At 32.0% G+C, this 18,068-nt stretch overlaps 3 protein-coding genes across 3 annotated transcripts in view; all 3 read left to right on the top strand.

The window, feature by feature from the left end:
• The window catches only part of LOC106642172 (adhesion G protein-coupled receptor E3), a 238,238-nt gene extending 221,537 nt beyond the window's left edge, over positions 1–16,701 (top strand). Inside the window, exons 4-8 of the mRNA XM_023390322.2 lie at positions 13,130–13,389; positions 15,325–15,426; positions 15,565–15,751; positions 16,316–16,402; positions 16,648–16,701. Coding sequence (XP_023246090.2) covers positions 13,130–13,389; positions 15,325–15,426; positions 15,565–15,751; positions 16,316–16,402; positions 16,648–16,701 — 690 coding nt within the window. The remainder of the gene's footprint in view (positions 1–13,129; positions 13,390–15,324; positions 15,427–15,564; positions 15,752–16,315; positions 16,403–16,647) is intronic.
• Positions 2,115–4,116, top strand: LOC149374309 (uncharacterized). The gene is made up of 2 exons (XM_089593932.1): positions 2,115–2,165; positions 3,049–4,116. Exon 2 carries the CDS (start codon positions 3,243–3,245, stop codon positions 4,026–4,028), a length of 786 nt encoding a protein of 261 aa, XP_089450058.1. The 5' UTR covers positions 2,115–2,165; positions 3,049–3,242; the 3' UTR covers positions 4,029–4,116.
• LOC149374308 (chymotrypsin-2-like) lies at positions 5,629–8,238 on the top strand. Its single transcript, XM_089593974.1, has 5 exons — positions 5,629–5,680; positions 7,245–7,446; positions 7,521–7,770; positions 7,865–8,005; positions 8,089–8,238. The coding sequence occupies exons 1-5, from the start codon at positions 5,629–5,631 to the stop codon at positions 8,236–8,238; spliced, it is 795 nt and encodes a 264-aa protein (XP_089450100.1).
• Positions 16,702–18,068: the final 1,367 nt, after the last annotated feature.

The raw sequence follows: 18,068 nt of genomic DNA, 5'->3' as shown, positions 1-18,068 counted from the left end.
AATTGAATGTGGAAATAAACAGAGCCTTGTAACTGGACGGATAATGCGTCTTCTAAATTTATATTTGCCAGTGTTTAATCGATGTATTTTCCGAATTAAAATTGTTTTGCAGCACTTTCAGATACACAAAGTATGTAGTAAACGCAGCAAATAAATCTGTTAACAAATGTGAAGAGTGAGAAAATTGCATATTTCATTGCTTGTTTACGATGATAAAAATTTACTGTCAATTTAGATTACCAACTTACATATTTAAAGATTTTTATTTAAAATAGCACTGTCAACGAATGAATGTTAAATTTTTATAGAAAGTATTTTATAGAAATAAAAAGTAGATATACCAAAACAGCAAAAAAGTCATTTTTCATTTACTAAAGACAGAAATTAAAATTTTACAACAAAGTATTTATTATAAAAGTTGTAGAGCTCTTTAAAATGAAACTTTTTGTTCAGTAAACTTTTGTCTGTGGTGCCGTATCAACAATCTAAACAATCAAAACCGTTTAAAAAAAGCTCGTTTATCATAGCATCAATTTTTTTTATCTAAAATTTGTGGAGAAAATGTTAAATACCAAAGTTGTAGATGTTATGAAGACACACTTTTTTTAGGTTGATTATTTTCATCAATACTGGTGTCCTTACACTTAAAACAAAAAATTAGTTTGATATAAAAATTTTTTACTTTTATACTTAAATATAAAATTTGTTTTGATATGACATTGAACTGTACAAAAGGTCTCAAAATAAAATTCTTCGACTCAAATCATACTTTTTGCTCTAGCAATCCGTATTTAGGTGGTGTCTCACTTGTAAGACAAAATTTTTTGCATAAACTTAGCTGCTTGTTATAAATGCGTAAATAGTACATTTTAATACCGTAGTATTTTTATGTCATTCATAGTAATAATTTTTTAACTAATTATTGGGCTCTTTCACACAGTCCCAAATTCTGTCGAGTTTTTGAAGACCCTCGTGTCGGAAATATGTTAAATATCTTACGAAAACATATTTTTCCTACTTTGGGCGTTTATTGCGTCCTCAGTAGGAAGAACAGGGATAGAATGGTATGTTTTGTTTGGAGGAGGATCTCACGCAGGACGCAAAATGATTCTTACAAGCACAGGCAACAAGGAAAAAAATATTAGCCGGAACGAGCTGGAAATTGCAGAAACATGAATATCATAACATACATAAGACAAATAAAGATTAAATTACGAAGACAGAAATATGGAGCAGAAAAATATGAACCGCAAATAACATTTCAGAAAACTGTTGTACACGAAATTCAAATAATAAGTAAATAAAAATTTTCCAGATGCTTAGAAGCACATACAAAAATCCAAATTTATTGTGGTAAGCATATAAATAGGCACGGAAAATAATGCATACAAGAATAAAGACTCAGTAAAAAAGACCCTAAATGACTGATTTATAAAGAATGATATTTTGAGATTGCTGGTAACAACCCAAGGAGGGGCGCACAAGTATAAACCAAAGTTTATCAAGATTACCACGAACTCTCAAAGTAATCAGAAGACTGTTAAGAACAATGGTTATTATGTGTGTCTTGCACACCAATCTCGTGTATTTACCTGCTAATGTGTAAGTAATTAAATTTAATGAAGATTAGCTTTGAATTATTTCAAAATTCTCTATTCATAAATATTGAAATGCAAAATTTTTAATATAAATATAGTCTGGTTTGTAACCGCTGTTATAAATTTGTCTAGAAAGGTACAGACAGTACTACTTCAAATTATTTTTTAATATTATTTGCTGGATAATCACCCACTTCTAATTTTCAAATAAATTTTTCTAATTTTATACGTGAGTGTGGGCGTTTCTTCAATAGGTGTTATTTCAAGTATTGCCTGACATCGAATCCCTAGAAAGCGTAATTAAGCTACTACTACTATTAAATATTACTCTTATCGTCAGGTGACGAAAGATAACTGCTATTAAAAAAAAAAAAAAAAAAATCATAATCATAAATGCATTAGCATTCTGTGTGCCTAACTATTCCCGGCTTATTGTTTCGTGCTTCTGCAAGTAGTAGAATAGATGTATTGTGTTAACGTAGGCAGTTTTACTTACAAAGTCGGACAACTTCCATTATTGAACCAGTAGAGACTCAATCCAACAACTAAATACTTAGTCCTCACAAGGTAAGTTTTTGTTTCGATTTTAAGAAATTGTTTTTCCCTAAAACGAGAACTTAGTAATCTTTAAAAATAACACTGTAAATCCAAGTGTATATGTTACAGTACACGTTTGAAGTGTGACGACGATTTTTTTTTTTCCCCAACCAAATCGATGCTCTGTAAACTATTTCACCTATTCCATTAAACTACGGAATTTTTTTCTTCAACGATCGACATAAAAAATTTGCTGAGAGTGAAACGTTTTTGTCACAGATTTTACATGGTTGTAAACTTGCTAAATCAGTGACAACCTAATTTTTTTCCGAAATTTTTATACCTAATTTTTATACCTAAAACAGATAATTTTTTACCAAGCCGACAGTATGCTACTGTAGCTATTTTTATAGATTTTGTTTATTGCGACCTATACATACATCCTGGTATCATGTTAAAGTCAATAGCATAAGATTTGAATTTAAAACATTCGTCATTGTCGGAGGAGCTTGATAATGGTAGAAAAATCACATACCTATACATATCATGCTTAATTAATATACTTTGGTTAACATTTCTGTCTATCTCTAGTATATCTCCCTGTCTGTGTGTATGTATGTGTATGGTCAGCATGTTTCAAATTCTCAAAAACCGATTGCACTATAATTTCCGTCACACACACACGCCAAAACTCACACACAAGAATACCATAGGTTGGTATATCTATATCAGCGAAAACGTAAAGCACACACGTGCGACCTGCATACCACTAATCATACCACACTTATTTGATATCCAATACAATAAAAACCAAGACTATACGAGCGATCATGTAAATAATCTTTATTAAAATAATTTACTCTTTTTGCTTGCTTTTTATGCTTTTTTTATTGCTTGCTTTTTTTATTGACAGACAAACAACATCAAAGATAAGCCACCGAATTGGTTCCCAACTCAACTCAGATGAGCACTATTGACATTCGAGAAATCAAACGCTACCAACATCTCATCACTTACGAAGCTGCTAATGAGCTCATAGAAGTTTGAAAATTTAGTTGTGAATATAATTGCATCAAAATATAACTTGTGAACGTATACAGAAATCAAATGCAACATTCCAGCCACGAAGATGGAGCTAGTTGCTCAAGTAGTCCCCATCGCTGCGATTCCTACGGTAGGGCTTTTACGAATTACACCAATCTCATTCGACACGAACGTCATCATACTGGTGCAAAGCCATACAAATGCACCGTATGCTCGCTGGACTTCAGTAAAAATAATTATCTCTCTAGACACATGCGTAAACACACCGGCGAGAGGCCTTACCGCTGCAACGAGTGTCCCCGAGCCTTCGCTGAAAAGTACAATCTGACGGTTCACAAGCGCACTCACACTGGCGAAAAACCTTACCACTGTAACTTGTGTCCACAAGCCTTCAGACAAAAGTCTCATCTAACGTCTCACATGCTTACTCACTCCAGCGAGAGACCTTACCAATGCAACGAGTGTTCCCTGGCATTCAGAAAAAAATATCATCTCACAGATCACATGCGCACTCACTCCGGCGAAAGGCTGCACCAGTGCAACGTGTGTTCACGGGCCTTCCGATACAAAAGTGATCTCTCAAGGCACTTGCGCATACACACGGGCGAAAAATCTTATTGTTGCGACGTGTGTTCAAGAACTTTTACTCGACGCTACATTCTTGCGAATCACGTTCGAGCCCAACACACCCACAGCTGCAACGTGTGCTTACGAACTTTCACACGGAGCAATGATCTTGTGGATCATGTTAACAGCCAGCATTACATCTACTGCGACGAGTGCCGAAAATATTTCGATTCGTCCTCATATTTTATGATGCACAATCTGTATGTTCACAATAAGCACTAACAACAAAGAGCTTTCTCGTTACTACATTCGAGGGGCTGCGCACTCTGAACTCTTTATAAGACTTAGAATGACTTATGAAGTCTTTTTTAATGACTTCAAGTTTTATGCACTCTTGAAGTCCCGGTAAAAAGTCTAGAGTCTTTTGAGACTTCTAAAGTCGTTGAAAGACTTAGAATGACTTATGAAGTCTTTTATAATGACACAAAATATTTTTAATGGCTTTAGTTTTTGCACTCTTAAAGTCCCAGTGAAAAGTCTAAAGACTTTTGGAGACTTCTAAACTCATTGAAAGACTGAGAATGACTTATGAAATCTTTTGTAATGACATAAAATCTTTTTTAATGACTTTAAGCTTTATGCACTCTTGAATTTCCGTTCAACACGAAATATTTTTTTGTTTCAAAATTTTGATAACCACCCAAGAAAAAAACTTTAGTTCTGATGTGTTTTTTTTTTCATTTTGATTTTAAAAACTAGATTTTTCAAAAAAGTAAATTTTTCTGCTATTTATCTTATTTTCGAATATTTAAAATGCATGAAAAATGCATGAAACCATAACATTCTATATGGATGCACGTATTTTGTTCAGAAAAAATATGTGTGAGCTCTTATGTTTAATTATGTGAAGGATGGTAAGGACTCACGTGACACAAAGAGACAGAGAGGTCCCATAAAACATCGCAGCAGTGATCCTCTTTCCATGCATAATTAAAAACTTGATATTTTGTTAATGTGTTACATAAATTATAATTTAAATGCACCATAATGTGCTACAAAATTTTGCCAACTTAGTCTTAAAACTAAAATTTATCAGTTAATATATTTTTTTGTAATGAGTGCGCATTTTTAGAAGTTTTTAGTGTAGGTTAAAAAATAAATTGAAGTTAACACTGACAAAAACGTATAGTGAAGAACTTCAACATTGATTTACTTTAAAATATTGAGGAAATTCAATTGTAATTTATGTATTTTCAACTGATTCCTGACCATCCTTAAACTCATGCCTGGTACGAATTGAAAATTATTAAGGATTTTACATTTATGTTGCTTGTTATAAACATATAAAGCCATAGAAATACACGTTTTGAATGAAAAGAGATTTGAACATATGCAAAATTGTAGTTAAAATTATGAGCATTTGTATGTTCTTGAAACATGGCCTATCATAAAAACATATTTTACAATTGTACATTTGCACCTGAGCCTTTTGTAACGAAACGATTGAATAAAGAAATTTTTTATTAATTGCATTTAAAAATTCTTTCATTGAGCAATATTACCTTTAATATTTAGGGCGTCTTACAGAAGTAATGAAAGAATTCATAATCATGGTACAGTGAATTTGGATAATAACAAATCTTGGTCGATAATAACAAAATCAATACTACTATAAATAAATAAATTCAAAATAACTTAATTACCTGAGATTACTAAGTATTGTATTATTATCAGAGGCTTTATCTTATATATCTGACATTTCAATAGATATACATCGGTATGCTTTTATCTACGCGAAATCATGAAAGTCCAGATATAAAAAATCAATATAAATACGGCACACGAAAGACGCATATTATTTCAGTTTAAAAAGTGTGTAATCATGAACAGCTTTTTGTTTGTGACTTTTGTCATCTGCCTGGCTTCAGCGTACGGTAAGTGCTTAAAAACTATAAATCGTACTTTTTTATGTTGAAAAAAAAGAAACGACTCAGTTGATGGGTATGGATCAAATTGTTGAAAAAAAAAATTATCATACGGGAACACTGCCAATGTTTTAAAAATAAAAATTAAAAATTTTTTACCACAAAAATCAGTAAAAAAAAAATTTTTTTCGTTAAAAAATCTTTATTAAAACTGGTATGAAGTACGACAGCATATTTTTATTATGAATCCGTCATAAAGATATAAAAATAAAAACTCTAAACCATAGATAGTTAACATTAGTAAAGGAATTCTCAAGATCTGACTAATGCTACATATAATATATGTAAATACATGTTAAAAAAATTTTTTATATTTTTTTAAAGACAATTGCTTTTTGTTTATCTACCCTGGTAGAAACGTTACTACATAAACTGGCTAGAAACTCGTCAACATGTTATAAGCCCATTTACGCATGTACGTTGACGAGTTTCTAGCCAGTTTATGTAGTAATTTTCTACCAGTGTACTCGGATCATAATAAAAAATTTTTCTTTTTAATTTTCTCATTAGTACGAATTTAACAAATTAATTCAATAAGCACTTTAAAAGCTATAATAATATAAGATAAAATTCTATTAGAGTTTTAACCTTTTTATTACTCTAAATTTATCATGCTTTGAGAAATGAACTAAATACAAAAAAGTTTTCTCTGTTTAAGTTCAATAAAACGTAAATAAAATCAAGTAGCCTCAATAAAATAACATAAGCCTGATTCCAGGAGTTCTAGCTGTACAGTTTTCGAGAAATGAAATTGAAAATTTGTCCGATTGTGTACGAGATTATTACATATAGTTACTACCACATTCATACTTGTTGCTACGTAAATTTTTCACATAATATCAAAAAAAAAATTTTCAAGTTAATAAATTTAAGTACACCGTTATGCTGATTTGAATGAACCTAGCTTTACCCTATTAAAAACACGTTAACTAAAAATTATAAATAATGCTGTTACATTGCACAATTGCTCTATATATGTATAGTGGTACAGTTTAACATCAAATCCGAAATTTATTTATAATTTTTACATTATTTATTAGTTATTCTGTTAATTTAGATTAATGTAAGTCAGACATGTTTATTTATACCTTATGAACAAAAATAATCTTAATTAATCTATTATAAGCCAAAAATTAATTTTGGAAGTTGACCGTAGTACGATAACTCCCTTTAATCTAATTTGTTTTGGATCCTACAGCATCTCTAAAATGTTTTCTTTTTTCCCTTTTTTTAAATAAGAACATCTGTTTTGTGTCGAATAACGTTTAATTATTGATCTCCATAGGGGTACATGTTAAAATGAGAATTTTAAACAAGCTTCTCTAATGTCCCAATCTGAAATTTAGAAGATATATTATACAGCGAAAAAAAGATTCTCAAAATTTCATTGAATTCTAATGATAATCATTTAATGTTTGAACTGCTTTAGCCATACGATAATCAACCTTGAATTCATTACTTGTCCATGATTAAAAACTGGCGGATCTAAACAACAAAATCATTATTTCTCCAGGCTTTGGTGAAGTTACCTACAAAAACTTACTGTCGAAAAATCAATGTTCAAGTTCCTTGGGTCCTCGTGTGGTTGGAGGTAAGAAAGCTCCTAAAGGATCTTTTCCATACCAAGTTTCCCTCCGTCAATCTAGCCAACACTTTTGTGGTGGAGCAATTATCAACGAACAATGGATTCTGACTGCTGCGCATTGCCTCGAGGGGTAAATAAGATCTAACACGTGACCAACGCTGAAAGTGTTGAAAATATGCTTATTCATCTTTATAACTGTTATAGTTTTACGGACAACGACATTGAAGTTTACGTTGGCTCCAACATCCTTTACGGTGATGGTGATCTATATAAATCTGCAAAAGTAATTCCACACGAGGAATTCGACTACGATAGTGTCCAAAACGACATTGGAATGATTAAACTTTCCAAGCCTATCAAGTTCAAAAAGTCAGTAAAAGCTATTCCGTTGCCTACCTTTGACATTCTCAAACACAACCACCCAGCAATTCTTTCCGGGTGGGGAAATCTAAAGGTGAGTCTTCTATGATGACTACGCATGAAAATTCAATCGAGACATTAATTTCTCTTCCATTGCGACAAAAATCTATCGACACTGTAATTTTCAGAACGAAGGCTTTCCCCCTAAGAATCTGCAGTACCTCGCAACCTGTCTGATCAATCAGGAGAACTGCCAAAACCAAGTGCCAACCCCCATCAACGAAGGCAACATTTGTGCTTTCACTCGTTACAACCAGGGTGCATGTAGCGTAAGTCAAAAGCAATATCTTTGTCCCTCATTTTACATTGATCATACCACATAAACCAAGTTTACATTGTCAATCTTTCACAGGGAGACTCAGGCGGTCCGTTGGTTGCAGATGGCGCTTTAGTCGGTGTTGTATCTTACGGTCTCTTCGGCTGTGCTCAAGGTTTCCCGGATGTCTATACACGCGTTCACCATTACTCGGAATGGATTAATCAAAAACTTGACAACTTTTAATTTTAGGACTAACTTATCAGTAGACAAGCGTCCTAGAAGTAAATAAGTCAGTCAAATGTAAAAATTAGTAAAGCGCTGCAATGCAACGTCACGTAAACTACGACTTTTATACTTGCTTTTATAAATATTTAACATAAGTGTGGTTTTTTACAATAAAGTTATTTTCAAAAATTTCTTGACACATTGTCTATTTGTCTCTTTCTCTTTACTCATCATCTACTCCGTGAAGTTGACGATGCCTAGCTGGTATTTTTCTTTTATTCATTTATACACTGATATATAATGTATGACATAGAAAAAAAAGTATATTCGAATTTTTTTCACATCAGTTATTCGTTACAACAGCATAACTTCGCTTTTTTTCTACTTATGGTTATATCATGGAATCGTATTAAACAATTTCCAAAAATTCTATATGTAAACAAAACAAAAACTATGGGTCATGGGACCCATGAAAGAAGCAAAGCTTTGAAAAGGTTTTTATAAAAAAATCTACAATTTTAAATAATCTATTTTTGGAAATTTAACATTGTTTCATCTAAAAAATACAAAATTCGTTAATGCTGATTTTTTTTTTATTAATAAAAATGTATCGTACTTTTGCCGTCTTGTTTGATATACTTTCAGTTTTATTTTTTTTTGCTTCATTTTGGAACGTCGCGTTGACACATTCCATACGGCATTCCATTGTGGTTTTACATGTAGCTTTACATAAAGAGTTTTGGATTGGTGACACCATATGTAATGCCGTATGAGAAAACACATGGAATTACTAATTGAAAAAAGAAAAAAGTTTGTCATCTAAAAGTAACAGCAGAATACTCTAATCTACTATACTTTCAAGTTTCAAGAACTTTTATTATTATTTGCATGAACAGGGCAACGTCTTTAAGGGCGTTGCCTAGTTAACGTATTTTTTGGTAGGTAACATTACCAATACCTTGAATAAAATGGATAAGCATTGCAGAATAGTCATCCAAAGAGTGATTTTTAAATTGATTTTAATCATTTTAATATTTAAATCTGTAAAAAGTTTTAGAACATGGGTCGAAACCCATGTGAGTCCAAGTTAAACACGATTTTTCATCGTGTTATATCTGAATATTTGATACTATAACACATGCTTAAAAAAATATAAGTGAATTTTGAATAGTCTAAATATTTTTATTTTCCATAAGGTTTTGTTATTATTTAATATAAGTAGGCACCATCCTTAACTAGTAAAAAAATGCATGAGTATTTAAAAATTACTAGTGTCAATGAGGATAATGAAAGTGTTTTTAATGTAGATGTATTTTAAAGTGATCAAAGTTTCATCCGTCCATTACGTAATTAATCATTTAATTTTTTTAATCGATAGTTGTTTTCTTTGGAATTCGAAAAGTTTTACAAAATCTATGAAAAATTATTCTGTAAACTGTAACTATGTAGGTTCATACAATTACTATACATATGTAGACAAACTAGGATATCTATAGGTAGAGCCGAGCTCTTCCCCCGTAACATTACGCCACCATCTAACGCAACGCATTTGCCACATGAGACACCAATGTATGCTAGGTATTAGGATGCTTATGTAGAAAATTTCCGACCGGGGTTTTTCGATATTTTCACACACGCACACACACAGTGCTCTGCACTACGTACTCACGTTCGTATCAGTTTTTAAAACGCCAGGAAAAGTTAGGTAGAAGATAGCAACCTTGGCCTCTGGTAGAGCCTCGCTAGAGCCCCGTTAAAATGTAAAGGTATAGGTCCTACCTCGGCAGCCAATCTAAAACCTACCTAACTAGCGGAGTATCCCACTTAGATTTCCGATCGGGATATTAAGTATAAATCCTATACTCTCGCTGTCAAGTGTGCAAGTGGTAGTAAGGGGACGAACAGGAAAGGAGGGGGCAAGTAAAAGTATGACGCTTTCCCTTATTTTCGTCAAGTGAGGGCCTTACATAAAAAGCTTCGCTTCAATAAAGTTTTTTTTCTATAACTTATTTTGCAGATTCATGTATGCTCAAGGTAACTTGGTAGAAACTATATATTTTTGAAATACACGTTTAAAACTATAATGTAACTATCATGGTACAAATAGCAATACTTAACTAAAATAGCTAAAAGTTATAAAAAAATTGAAAACAATTGTATAAACAATGATTTTATTATTTTAAAAGTAACAAATAAACGATAAGTGAATAATTGTTTATCAATACATATAAAAGCTGCTCTACTAACATAATATTTTCCAAATTTTTGAAAAAAAAATGTACCATGAAAATATATTTTATTAAACAAATTATTGATTTATTTTAACAGTAATTTAACAAAATAAATAAATAAATACACAGTAAATGAAAATTTACATCAAAAATAAGTTACAATCTGATAACATATAATAATCAATTCTCTACTATCGGGCCCCCTCATAGCAGAGCAAGAGAGGGTCTCAAATAGTGTACCAAGCTCAGGGGTTTCTAATCACTTTCGATACGGATTTTATATATATATATATATATATATATATATACATTTTTTTTTTATTGGTTACAAGAGAAAAGAAGTAAAATTCAAAATGTGTGCTGTAGTGTAGTGCGAAAATGTTGTGTGATATAGGCTCCGTGCAAAAAAAACCCCCGCGCTAACTTGTGGCTGGATGATGAGTTCGCGTGGTTACGAGAATACACACGGAGTAGCATGGTTGTCTAAAGTCAATAATTTTTTCATAATAATGTCAATAATACAATCTAACAATTGCAAAATCTTCTCATGCATTGGAAGCACAAATATAACCGCTCGTATAATTTTTCGCTAAAATTTTAATGTTTTATTTGTGCTAAAATAATTTTGTTTCAATTACTTTTTAAAAAATAGTGTTTATTAAAATTATTTTTTTACATGAATAAGCATGACAACTCAAAAAACAGAAGCTGTCGAAGTATTTGATACAATATTATTAAGATTATTATCATAAACGTATTTTGCTCATCTGCTAACAAAATAAAGTTACCATAAGGTCAATAGTGATGGGCAAAAAAGCTTGTTTCCCTAAAAGTTTGCATTATATCTATGGAAAAAAAAAAAAATTATTAAAAGTGCTCATAAGTCGCAGTCAATCTCCATTCACACGTGAGTATATATTTTAGGACCAAAAAATTTCATCCAACTCTCTACTTTTTGCACTCATTCTATATAGTTCGGCATACACCATTAATATACCATCACATGATTGCCACGACTGTCGACGAAAATAAAAGAAAAACGTGCGGCTCAACAATAGCATATATTTTTCCGCAAGCCATACGGAAAATCCAATCGACAATACATCACGCACGTGTAAGGTAGCCATAGCACACTTTCTGACATAACACGACTGATAGTGTCAGATTATAGTAGCAGTAGCGTTTTTTCGTCGGTTGGTCAGGTTTTTCGTGCTTTGTATTTCTATTTATGTTATATGCAGGTTTTTTTTTACCAGCACAGCATTGCGGCAATGTCGTACGGCATATCATGTAGAGGTATATAACGTTTGCATATAGATATACTTAACACGTAAAGGAATCCAACCAATCGGCTGTCAAATGCACTAGCCACTAACTAACAACACACTGTTTTTTGTAATATACTAGTTGAATACTAAGGCTTGATTTTTCTTTAATAGTAGAGAGGATAGAAACTTGAAATGTCAATTATAGCATGGTGTCTGTTTCATGTCAATTTTTTTGTTTTTATTTTTTTTTTATTTTAGGGTGTTTTTCTTTTCTAAGTAATTATAACAAAACGTATACTCTTGAGAGGTTTGGATATTGTGACCAAATATGTCGATGAATATGTTTTATTAGAAAATGGATCCTTAAATAGATGTTTTACTTATTTAATGTGCACATATTTTATTTTCAATGAAGTTTAAATAAAAATGTAAATGACAACTTGAATATACACAAATATTTGTATGTTGTAATTCATATAAATTTTCTACATCATTCAACACATTATTTGTATGTAAAAGGGAAACCTTATATTTTGGGCACTCAATTATTATTATTATTCTTTCAGGGTAACTTTGCATCGCTAGGATCTAAGATGCTATTGTTATACCTTCCTTTTGTATTTATTGTAAATTTAAGGTGGCTTGGGCAATTGGTACCGTACCTAGGGCAGGGTACCATAAGGGCCCCTAAAAAATCAACGCTTTTCGTCGGTAAATTTTTCAATTAATATAATCATTTCGATAAAACTAAAGTACAAGATCAACAAATTGGCAGAAAAATACCGTGAAATTATAATTGTTGAAATTGGGAGATGTTGCGAGGCAAGCCAGATTAATATTTCATACTTTTCTTCTGATTTTCTCTCAAGTTAAGTCGTTGACCCTATATTTTTAAGAATTCAATAGATTCTTTGTAAAAAAATACACAAGAACTATTTTAAATTTTTGAGGGTAATCAAAGATTTCTGAAGATATAGTCAATTTTGTAACCACTGTCCATAAGAGTAGGTGTTAAATTGGTGAATTTTCAGTAGCGATTTGCGAAAAAATCAAGTCGTTAACCCCAGTGTTTTATTTTCACAAATGATTTTGGCATACTTTGTTTACATAACTCCAGAATTTCAGAGGTTTTGATCAAGCCGATGAAAATCGCCCAAGCCACCTTAAAAATGAATTCTGTTGTTGAGTAATAAGCAATTGAATGCACAAATCATAATTACAACTATTTAACCAATGATTATTGAAAAATGTTAGGAAGCACAAGAAAATTTTCATCAACATGAGTATATTCTTAAAGCTATAAATTCCACTGCCTTTTTAAAAGAATTCAACGGGACGAACTGGGTCACTCTGAATGAGTACGTAGAATCAAAAAAATATTGCACTGATTAAGAATTTTTTGCATTTCAGGATCCAGACTTGTGCATATCGCTGGGCATGAGCTTGCAATACCTGCGCGTCTCGGTCGTATGCTGGCTGGCAGCCATGTGCCATCACCTGTACGCGACTGTTGCTTCGATGCCAAAATGCGACGAGCCCCCGACCTACCTCAAGTACAGCGTGTTCGCTTGGGGCGCACCTCTTGTCAGCCTGGTCGGCGCCGCCCTGCTCCAAGTGCACGAGACCAACGACATATGGAAGGTCAAGGACCTCATGCCCTTCAATTGCTGGTAATTTTGACCATCTTTTCTTTTTGCTTCTACGGTGAGGACCTCATTTGACTCATCGTGCCGTTATTATTTTTCATTAGTGATACACGTTCGCAGTACGATGGATGCATCGGAGATAACTCTTAGAGGTTTTAGGCTAACGATGAGTTCTTTGTCATTGGGGAAGATAATTTCTACTGGCAAAACTGTGGACCAACTGATGAGGTTGTGTGACGATTATAGAGATGTTTTCGTGTAGACGTTGAGAAAAAGGCTGAAAATGGAAATTGTTTTACAAAGAAATTTGTCTCGTAGATAATAAAACTCGAACCTTTCAGTGTTCACTCGACACTTTTGTATTATTGTTTTTTTTTTTTTTTTTGTTTTTTTTTCAATCTATTTTTAATGAAAATCTCTTTTATGATACAGCAACTTTTTAATGATTCGTTCAATAACGGACTTTGCCTCGTATCTTGAATAATTTATGTAATCTTCCTACAATTTATTTCTCACCTTACTAAAAGTTGTTGAAATCTTCTTATAGGATATCAAAAAACAATTTTAATATCATTATTGAATACGAAGACATAAAACTAACTGTGAAGTTTCCGACGTTCCAACTTTTGATGTAACATAAAGATTTTACTTTGTATTTGTCACCAAAGTAAGACAAATTACTGAATTAAATTGTGAAATTTTTCCATTCTTTAACTGAATGCTGCAAATAGTGAGTTCAGTCTCATTCCTTAAAATCAGAAATCCATTCTATCAGTGAAATTCATTTTAGATAAAAATATTTTTAATATCCATATTTATATTTACAAGAACCTTACCTGTTTAATGTACAGTAACCCACTGCAGCCCAAGACCTTATTTAAAAAGCTCTTCTGTTCTGGCTTGTACTTCTTACCCTAGTATTTTTTAATACCTACTCTTCTGTATTGCATATTTTCTATTCTTTAAGTATACATGATTGCACAAGCAGCAGAAAAATCCACGTGAATATATTTTCACAGTATTCTTCATTCTAATTCTTGATCCCTTAAGCAGTTCTGGATTTTCGTTGACAACGTTTTCCCGCGACACACTCACGTGACACGATAATGGATGTGATCTGTGAATCGCACTTGACAAAATATACGCGGAACTATGCAAATGTAAAGAAGAAAGAAAAGTCATGACGTTGACTCCATATTGACTGAATGAGTACGAAAAGATATCATATTTAATTAATTAATAAACTACTTCAAATCATTTTTGTAGCATAGAATTCGGATTAAGCATCTTAATACCTAAACCAAGTAAACTGAAAATATAGACATTTTCGTTTGGGTTCTGATACCACATTTGCAACTTATAAAAGCTTCCGGATGAAAGGGAAAACGCACAATTTCGAATCCCAAAATCTCTTCCTGGCACTAAATATGTCATATTATATTTTCTATTCATAATACGTATTTTATATTAATGTTTGATGTGAGAATATAAAAGCAGATGTTTAAGGATGAATATGGTACTGGTTTTCATGCGTTAAATTTTAGTTTGATACATATCACTTTGTTCGTCAAGTAAACAATATTTAATATTGATCAATGATGACCCGTCGTTAAAAAATGTTTTATATGAGTACGTGTACATTTATGAAAAGTAAATCACGTATTTTTATTACTTTTTTCAGACAATATTTACAATAAAGGATACTATTGTTACTACTAATTTGCAGATGTTTGACATATTCTATAGAAGGCATCTCATAATACTTCTGTTAAAAATCTTTCTTTGAATTTTTTAATACTTAGCTAATGACAAACTGAACAAAAGTCAAACAAAATGTATGGGTGATATCACTGTACTAGTCTTTCTCATTCTCCTCTTGTTTCTTTTATTTTTTTTCTTTTTTTTTTTTTTCACACGGAAAACCTATATTTTTTACGTGTGTTTTTCTTCTACTTGCAGGTTTTTAGGGGTAAAAGCAACAGTCTACGCTTACGGCACGCCAGTAACATTGCTGCTCCTAAGCTCGGGATACTACCTCCTTAAAGCAGCCATAGTAGCCAGGTAAACCTGTCCCTTAAATGCCAACCTTATAAAAATTACTTACCCCGTGATAAAACCACTGTTCCTTTTCTAAGGAGATAAGTTTTTATTTTTTTCCCCTATACGTTACAATAAAAAAATAAAAAAATATGCCAACAGGTATACGTGCAGTATGGAGCTAGAGATAAAACAGCGAGAAAAAATGAAGCGCCGACGAACGCTGCAGCTGATGCTCTTCCTCAAAGTCAGCCTTATCATTGGCCTAGTGGCTGGCTGTGGGGTAGCCTCACGTGTCTGGAAGATGCCGCTTCTGTGGGCAATTTTCTGCACTGGCCACTCGCTGCAGGTCGATTTTTCGTTTCTCACGCTTTTGTATACCCTCGTTTTTAAATTTTTTGGCAAAACAAAATACATTTTATCAACATGAAAAAAAAGTTTGAATTAGGTGAATACAAAGGGAATGGTTTTTTAATTTATTCCTTTATTTAATGTATTTATCTAACATGTACTCATTATGATGCATAAAAAATCTGAAAACAAACACGAAAATTGTTTATCCGAACAATGAACACACACTTTCGAGTACACTTTTGTGTTATTCAAATTGATACTACCGTAAGCTACATCGTTATTTATATCAACGTTTATTTCATCTCTTTGAAATCCCCATCAACGCAAAAATTAAAAAACCATCCTCAACGAAAGCCATATGCTAAAGCTTTCCCTCTGCTCGATTTATCCAAGAGGGCTCATCCACATAACAATCAAAGAGAAGCGGAAACTCCACAACTTTATAGTTCTCGATACAAATCCCGCACTTCTGTCTTCTTAGTTTGTGGCTTACGCGTGTGCATAATGCCCCGTGTCGACACACAAAGTATTCTAAAACTTTAAATTTATTCTCCAACAGGGTCTTGCCATTGCCCTATCCGTGGCCTGCAATTGTCGAGTCCTCAAAGTATACTCGAGAAAATCTTACAAACAGCCGAAGCACCAGGTATCTATACTATTTTTTTTTTGTTCCTTAGGTGTACATTATATATCTATCTATCTGCATGTGTGTACTATGAATGGACACACATACATATATTTTTATATCTGATAATCATTTTTTTTTGAGACCATAAACTGTCATAAAAATTGCTACAAAAAAACAGCATTAAAAAATCTCTCCGATATACGAAGACAATGTATTAAAATAGACAAAATATCTATTAATCGGTTTGAATATTTTTTTTTCAGATCGCCAAGTCATCAAGTATGCAGCTACTTGCACCTGCTCCGGACCCGGTCTAAAAAAAAACGGAAATTATGGATGAAAAAAAAAAAATTAACAACTGAATACTTTTGTACATCACCAACACTGATAAATGTTGTTATTGTTATTTCCGTGATGCTGAGAAATTTTTAGGACATGTTTTCCGTTGGAAACTATTCAGTAATATTATGAAATAAATATCTTTTGTACGATTGTTAAACTCACTAATTTATCAAGGAAGAAAAAACAAACTCCACGTAATAATCAAAGTTGTTCTTTAATTTAAGCAATACTATAAACACTCGACATTAGATAAAGTGTTTATCTTACAAGTCATGATTTTTGTGGTATTTTTATATAGACGTCGGAAGCAAAAATTTCTATGTAACGAAACAATCAATTTACAAGAATGAGTACTCCTTGCACATATTATGTACAACAATCATATTTATATCGTGATTTTAAAGATAACGCAATATTAAAACTTACCAAGGGTATTTGACTTGTATTGATAAAGTCGAAACAACCATATGGGTATTAGCTGCTACTCAACCTCATGGCAGCATATTCATTCAGATTTTTTCAGTATCAATTCAAAAGCACTGCTATTATTTAACTTTATAGATTCAGGCAATTTCTATCAATTACAACAAACTCCAAAATAGCTTATCACAATTATTGTTAATTTTATTGATATAAAAAAAAAACTTCATGATTGGTCCCACTAACTTGACTATTTATTGATGCGACAATTTCGGCTTATTGTGCCTATTCCCCCCTTTTTCTGTTCCCTGATTAAATTTTGTAACTGATTTGATTATTTCCCACATAAGCTAGATAACATAAGATTTTTTGATATCTAGCTACCTTACCTCTGCAAGCCTAAAGATAACTAATAGCTTGTCATTAAAACAAAGAACAAAAATAACGAAGCATCGCTACATACAATATTTATTTCATTTAACTGCTTATAGTGCTTATACGTACTAATTTGGCACTGGCATACATCTAGAAGTCAACCCGTACACATACATATGTGGGATAATAAGAAACAGTCGATTTTTATTTATTAATGCAACACTCGGTTAAATCAAATGAGAATCTCATTGTTGAGTTATATCACTCATTATGTAAATATATATTCGTGTGTTTGGAATAAATTTTCGAGATCCACAATAATGGATAGTAGATTATACAAAAGTTTCTGTTAATCAACACAACATTTTAACGAAAACGAAAAAATAAAGTCAAGAAGAAATATCCTAACATTTATTGAGTATAACATTAAAAAAAGTGAATTAAGAATATTAAGATATAAACTATGGAATCTTGATTGGACAAGTAATTTAATTTTTTCCAACCATTTTTTTTTTCATTTGTGCTGATAAATTATAAGTTTAACGAA

The sequence above is a fragment of the Copidosoma floridanum genome, unplaced genomic scaffold, assembly GCF_036245765.1.
Source record: "Copidosoma floridanum isolate Cflo_tuat_1 unplaced genomic scaffold, Cflo_Japanese_pri ptg000020l, whole genome shotgun sequence".
NCBI lineage: Eukaryota > Metazoa > Arthropoda > Insecta > Hymenoptera > Encyrtidae > Copidosoma > Copidosoma floridanum.
Note: the sequence above shows the minus strand (reverse complement) of the source record. Positions and strands in the feature narration are given on the sequence as shown.

Bases quoted from the DNA above. Each gene is read 5' to 3' on its own strand.
- LOC149374309 (XM_089593932.1), top strand. From the start codon at position 3,243: ATGCAACATTCCAGCCACGAAGATGGAGCTAGTTGCTCAAGTAGTCCC.
- LOC149374308 (XM_089593974.1), top strand. From the start codon at position 5,629: ATGAACAGCTTTTTGTTTGTGACTTTTGTCATCTGCCTGGCTTCAGCG. The intron at 7,447-7,520 runs GTAAATAAGATC...TAACTGTTATAG, and splicing joins GCTGCGCATTGCCTCGAGGG to TTTTACGGACAACGACATTG. The intron at 8,006-8,088 runs GTAAGTCAAAAG...AATCTTTCACAG, and splicing joins ACAACCAGGGTGCATGTAGC to GGAGACTCAGGCGGTCCGTT.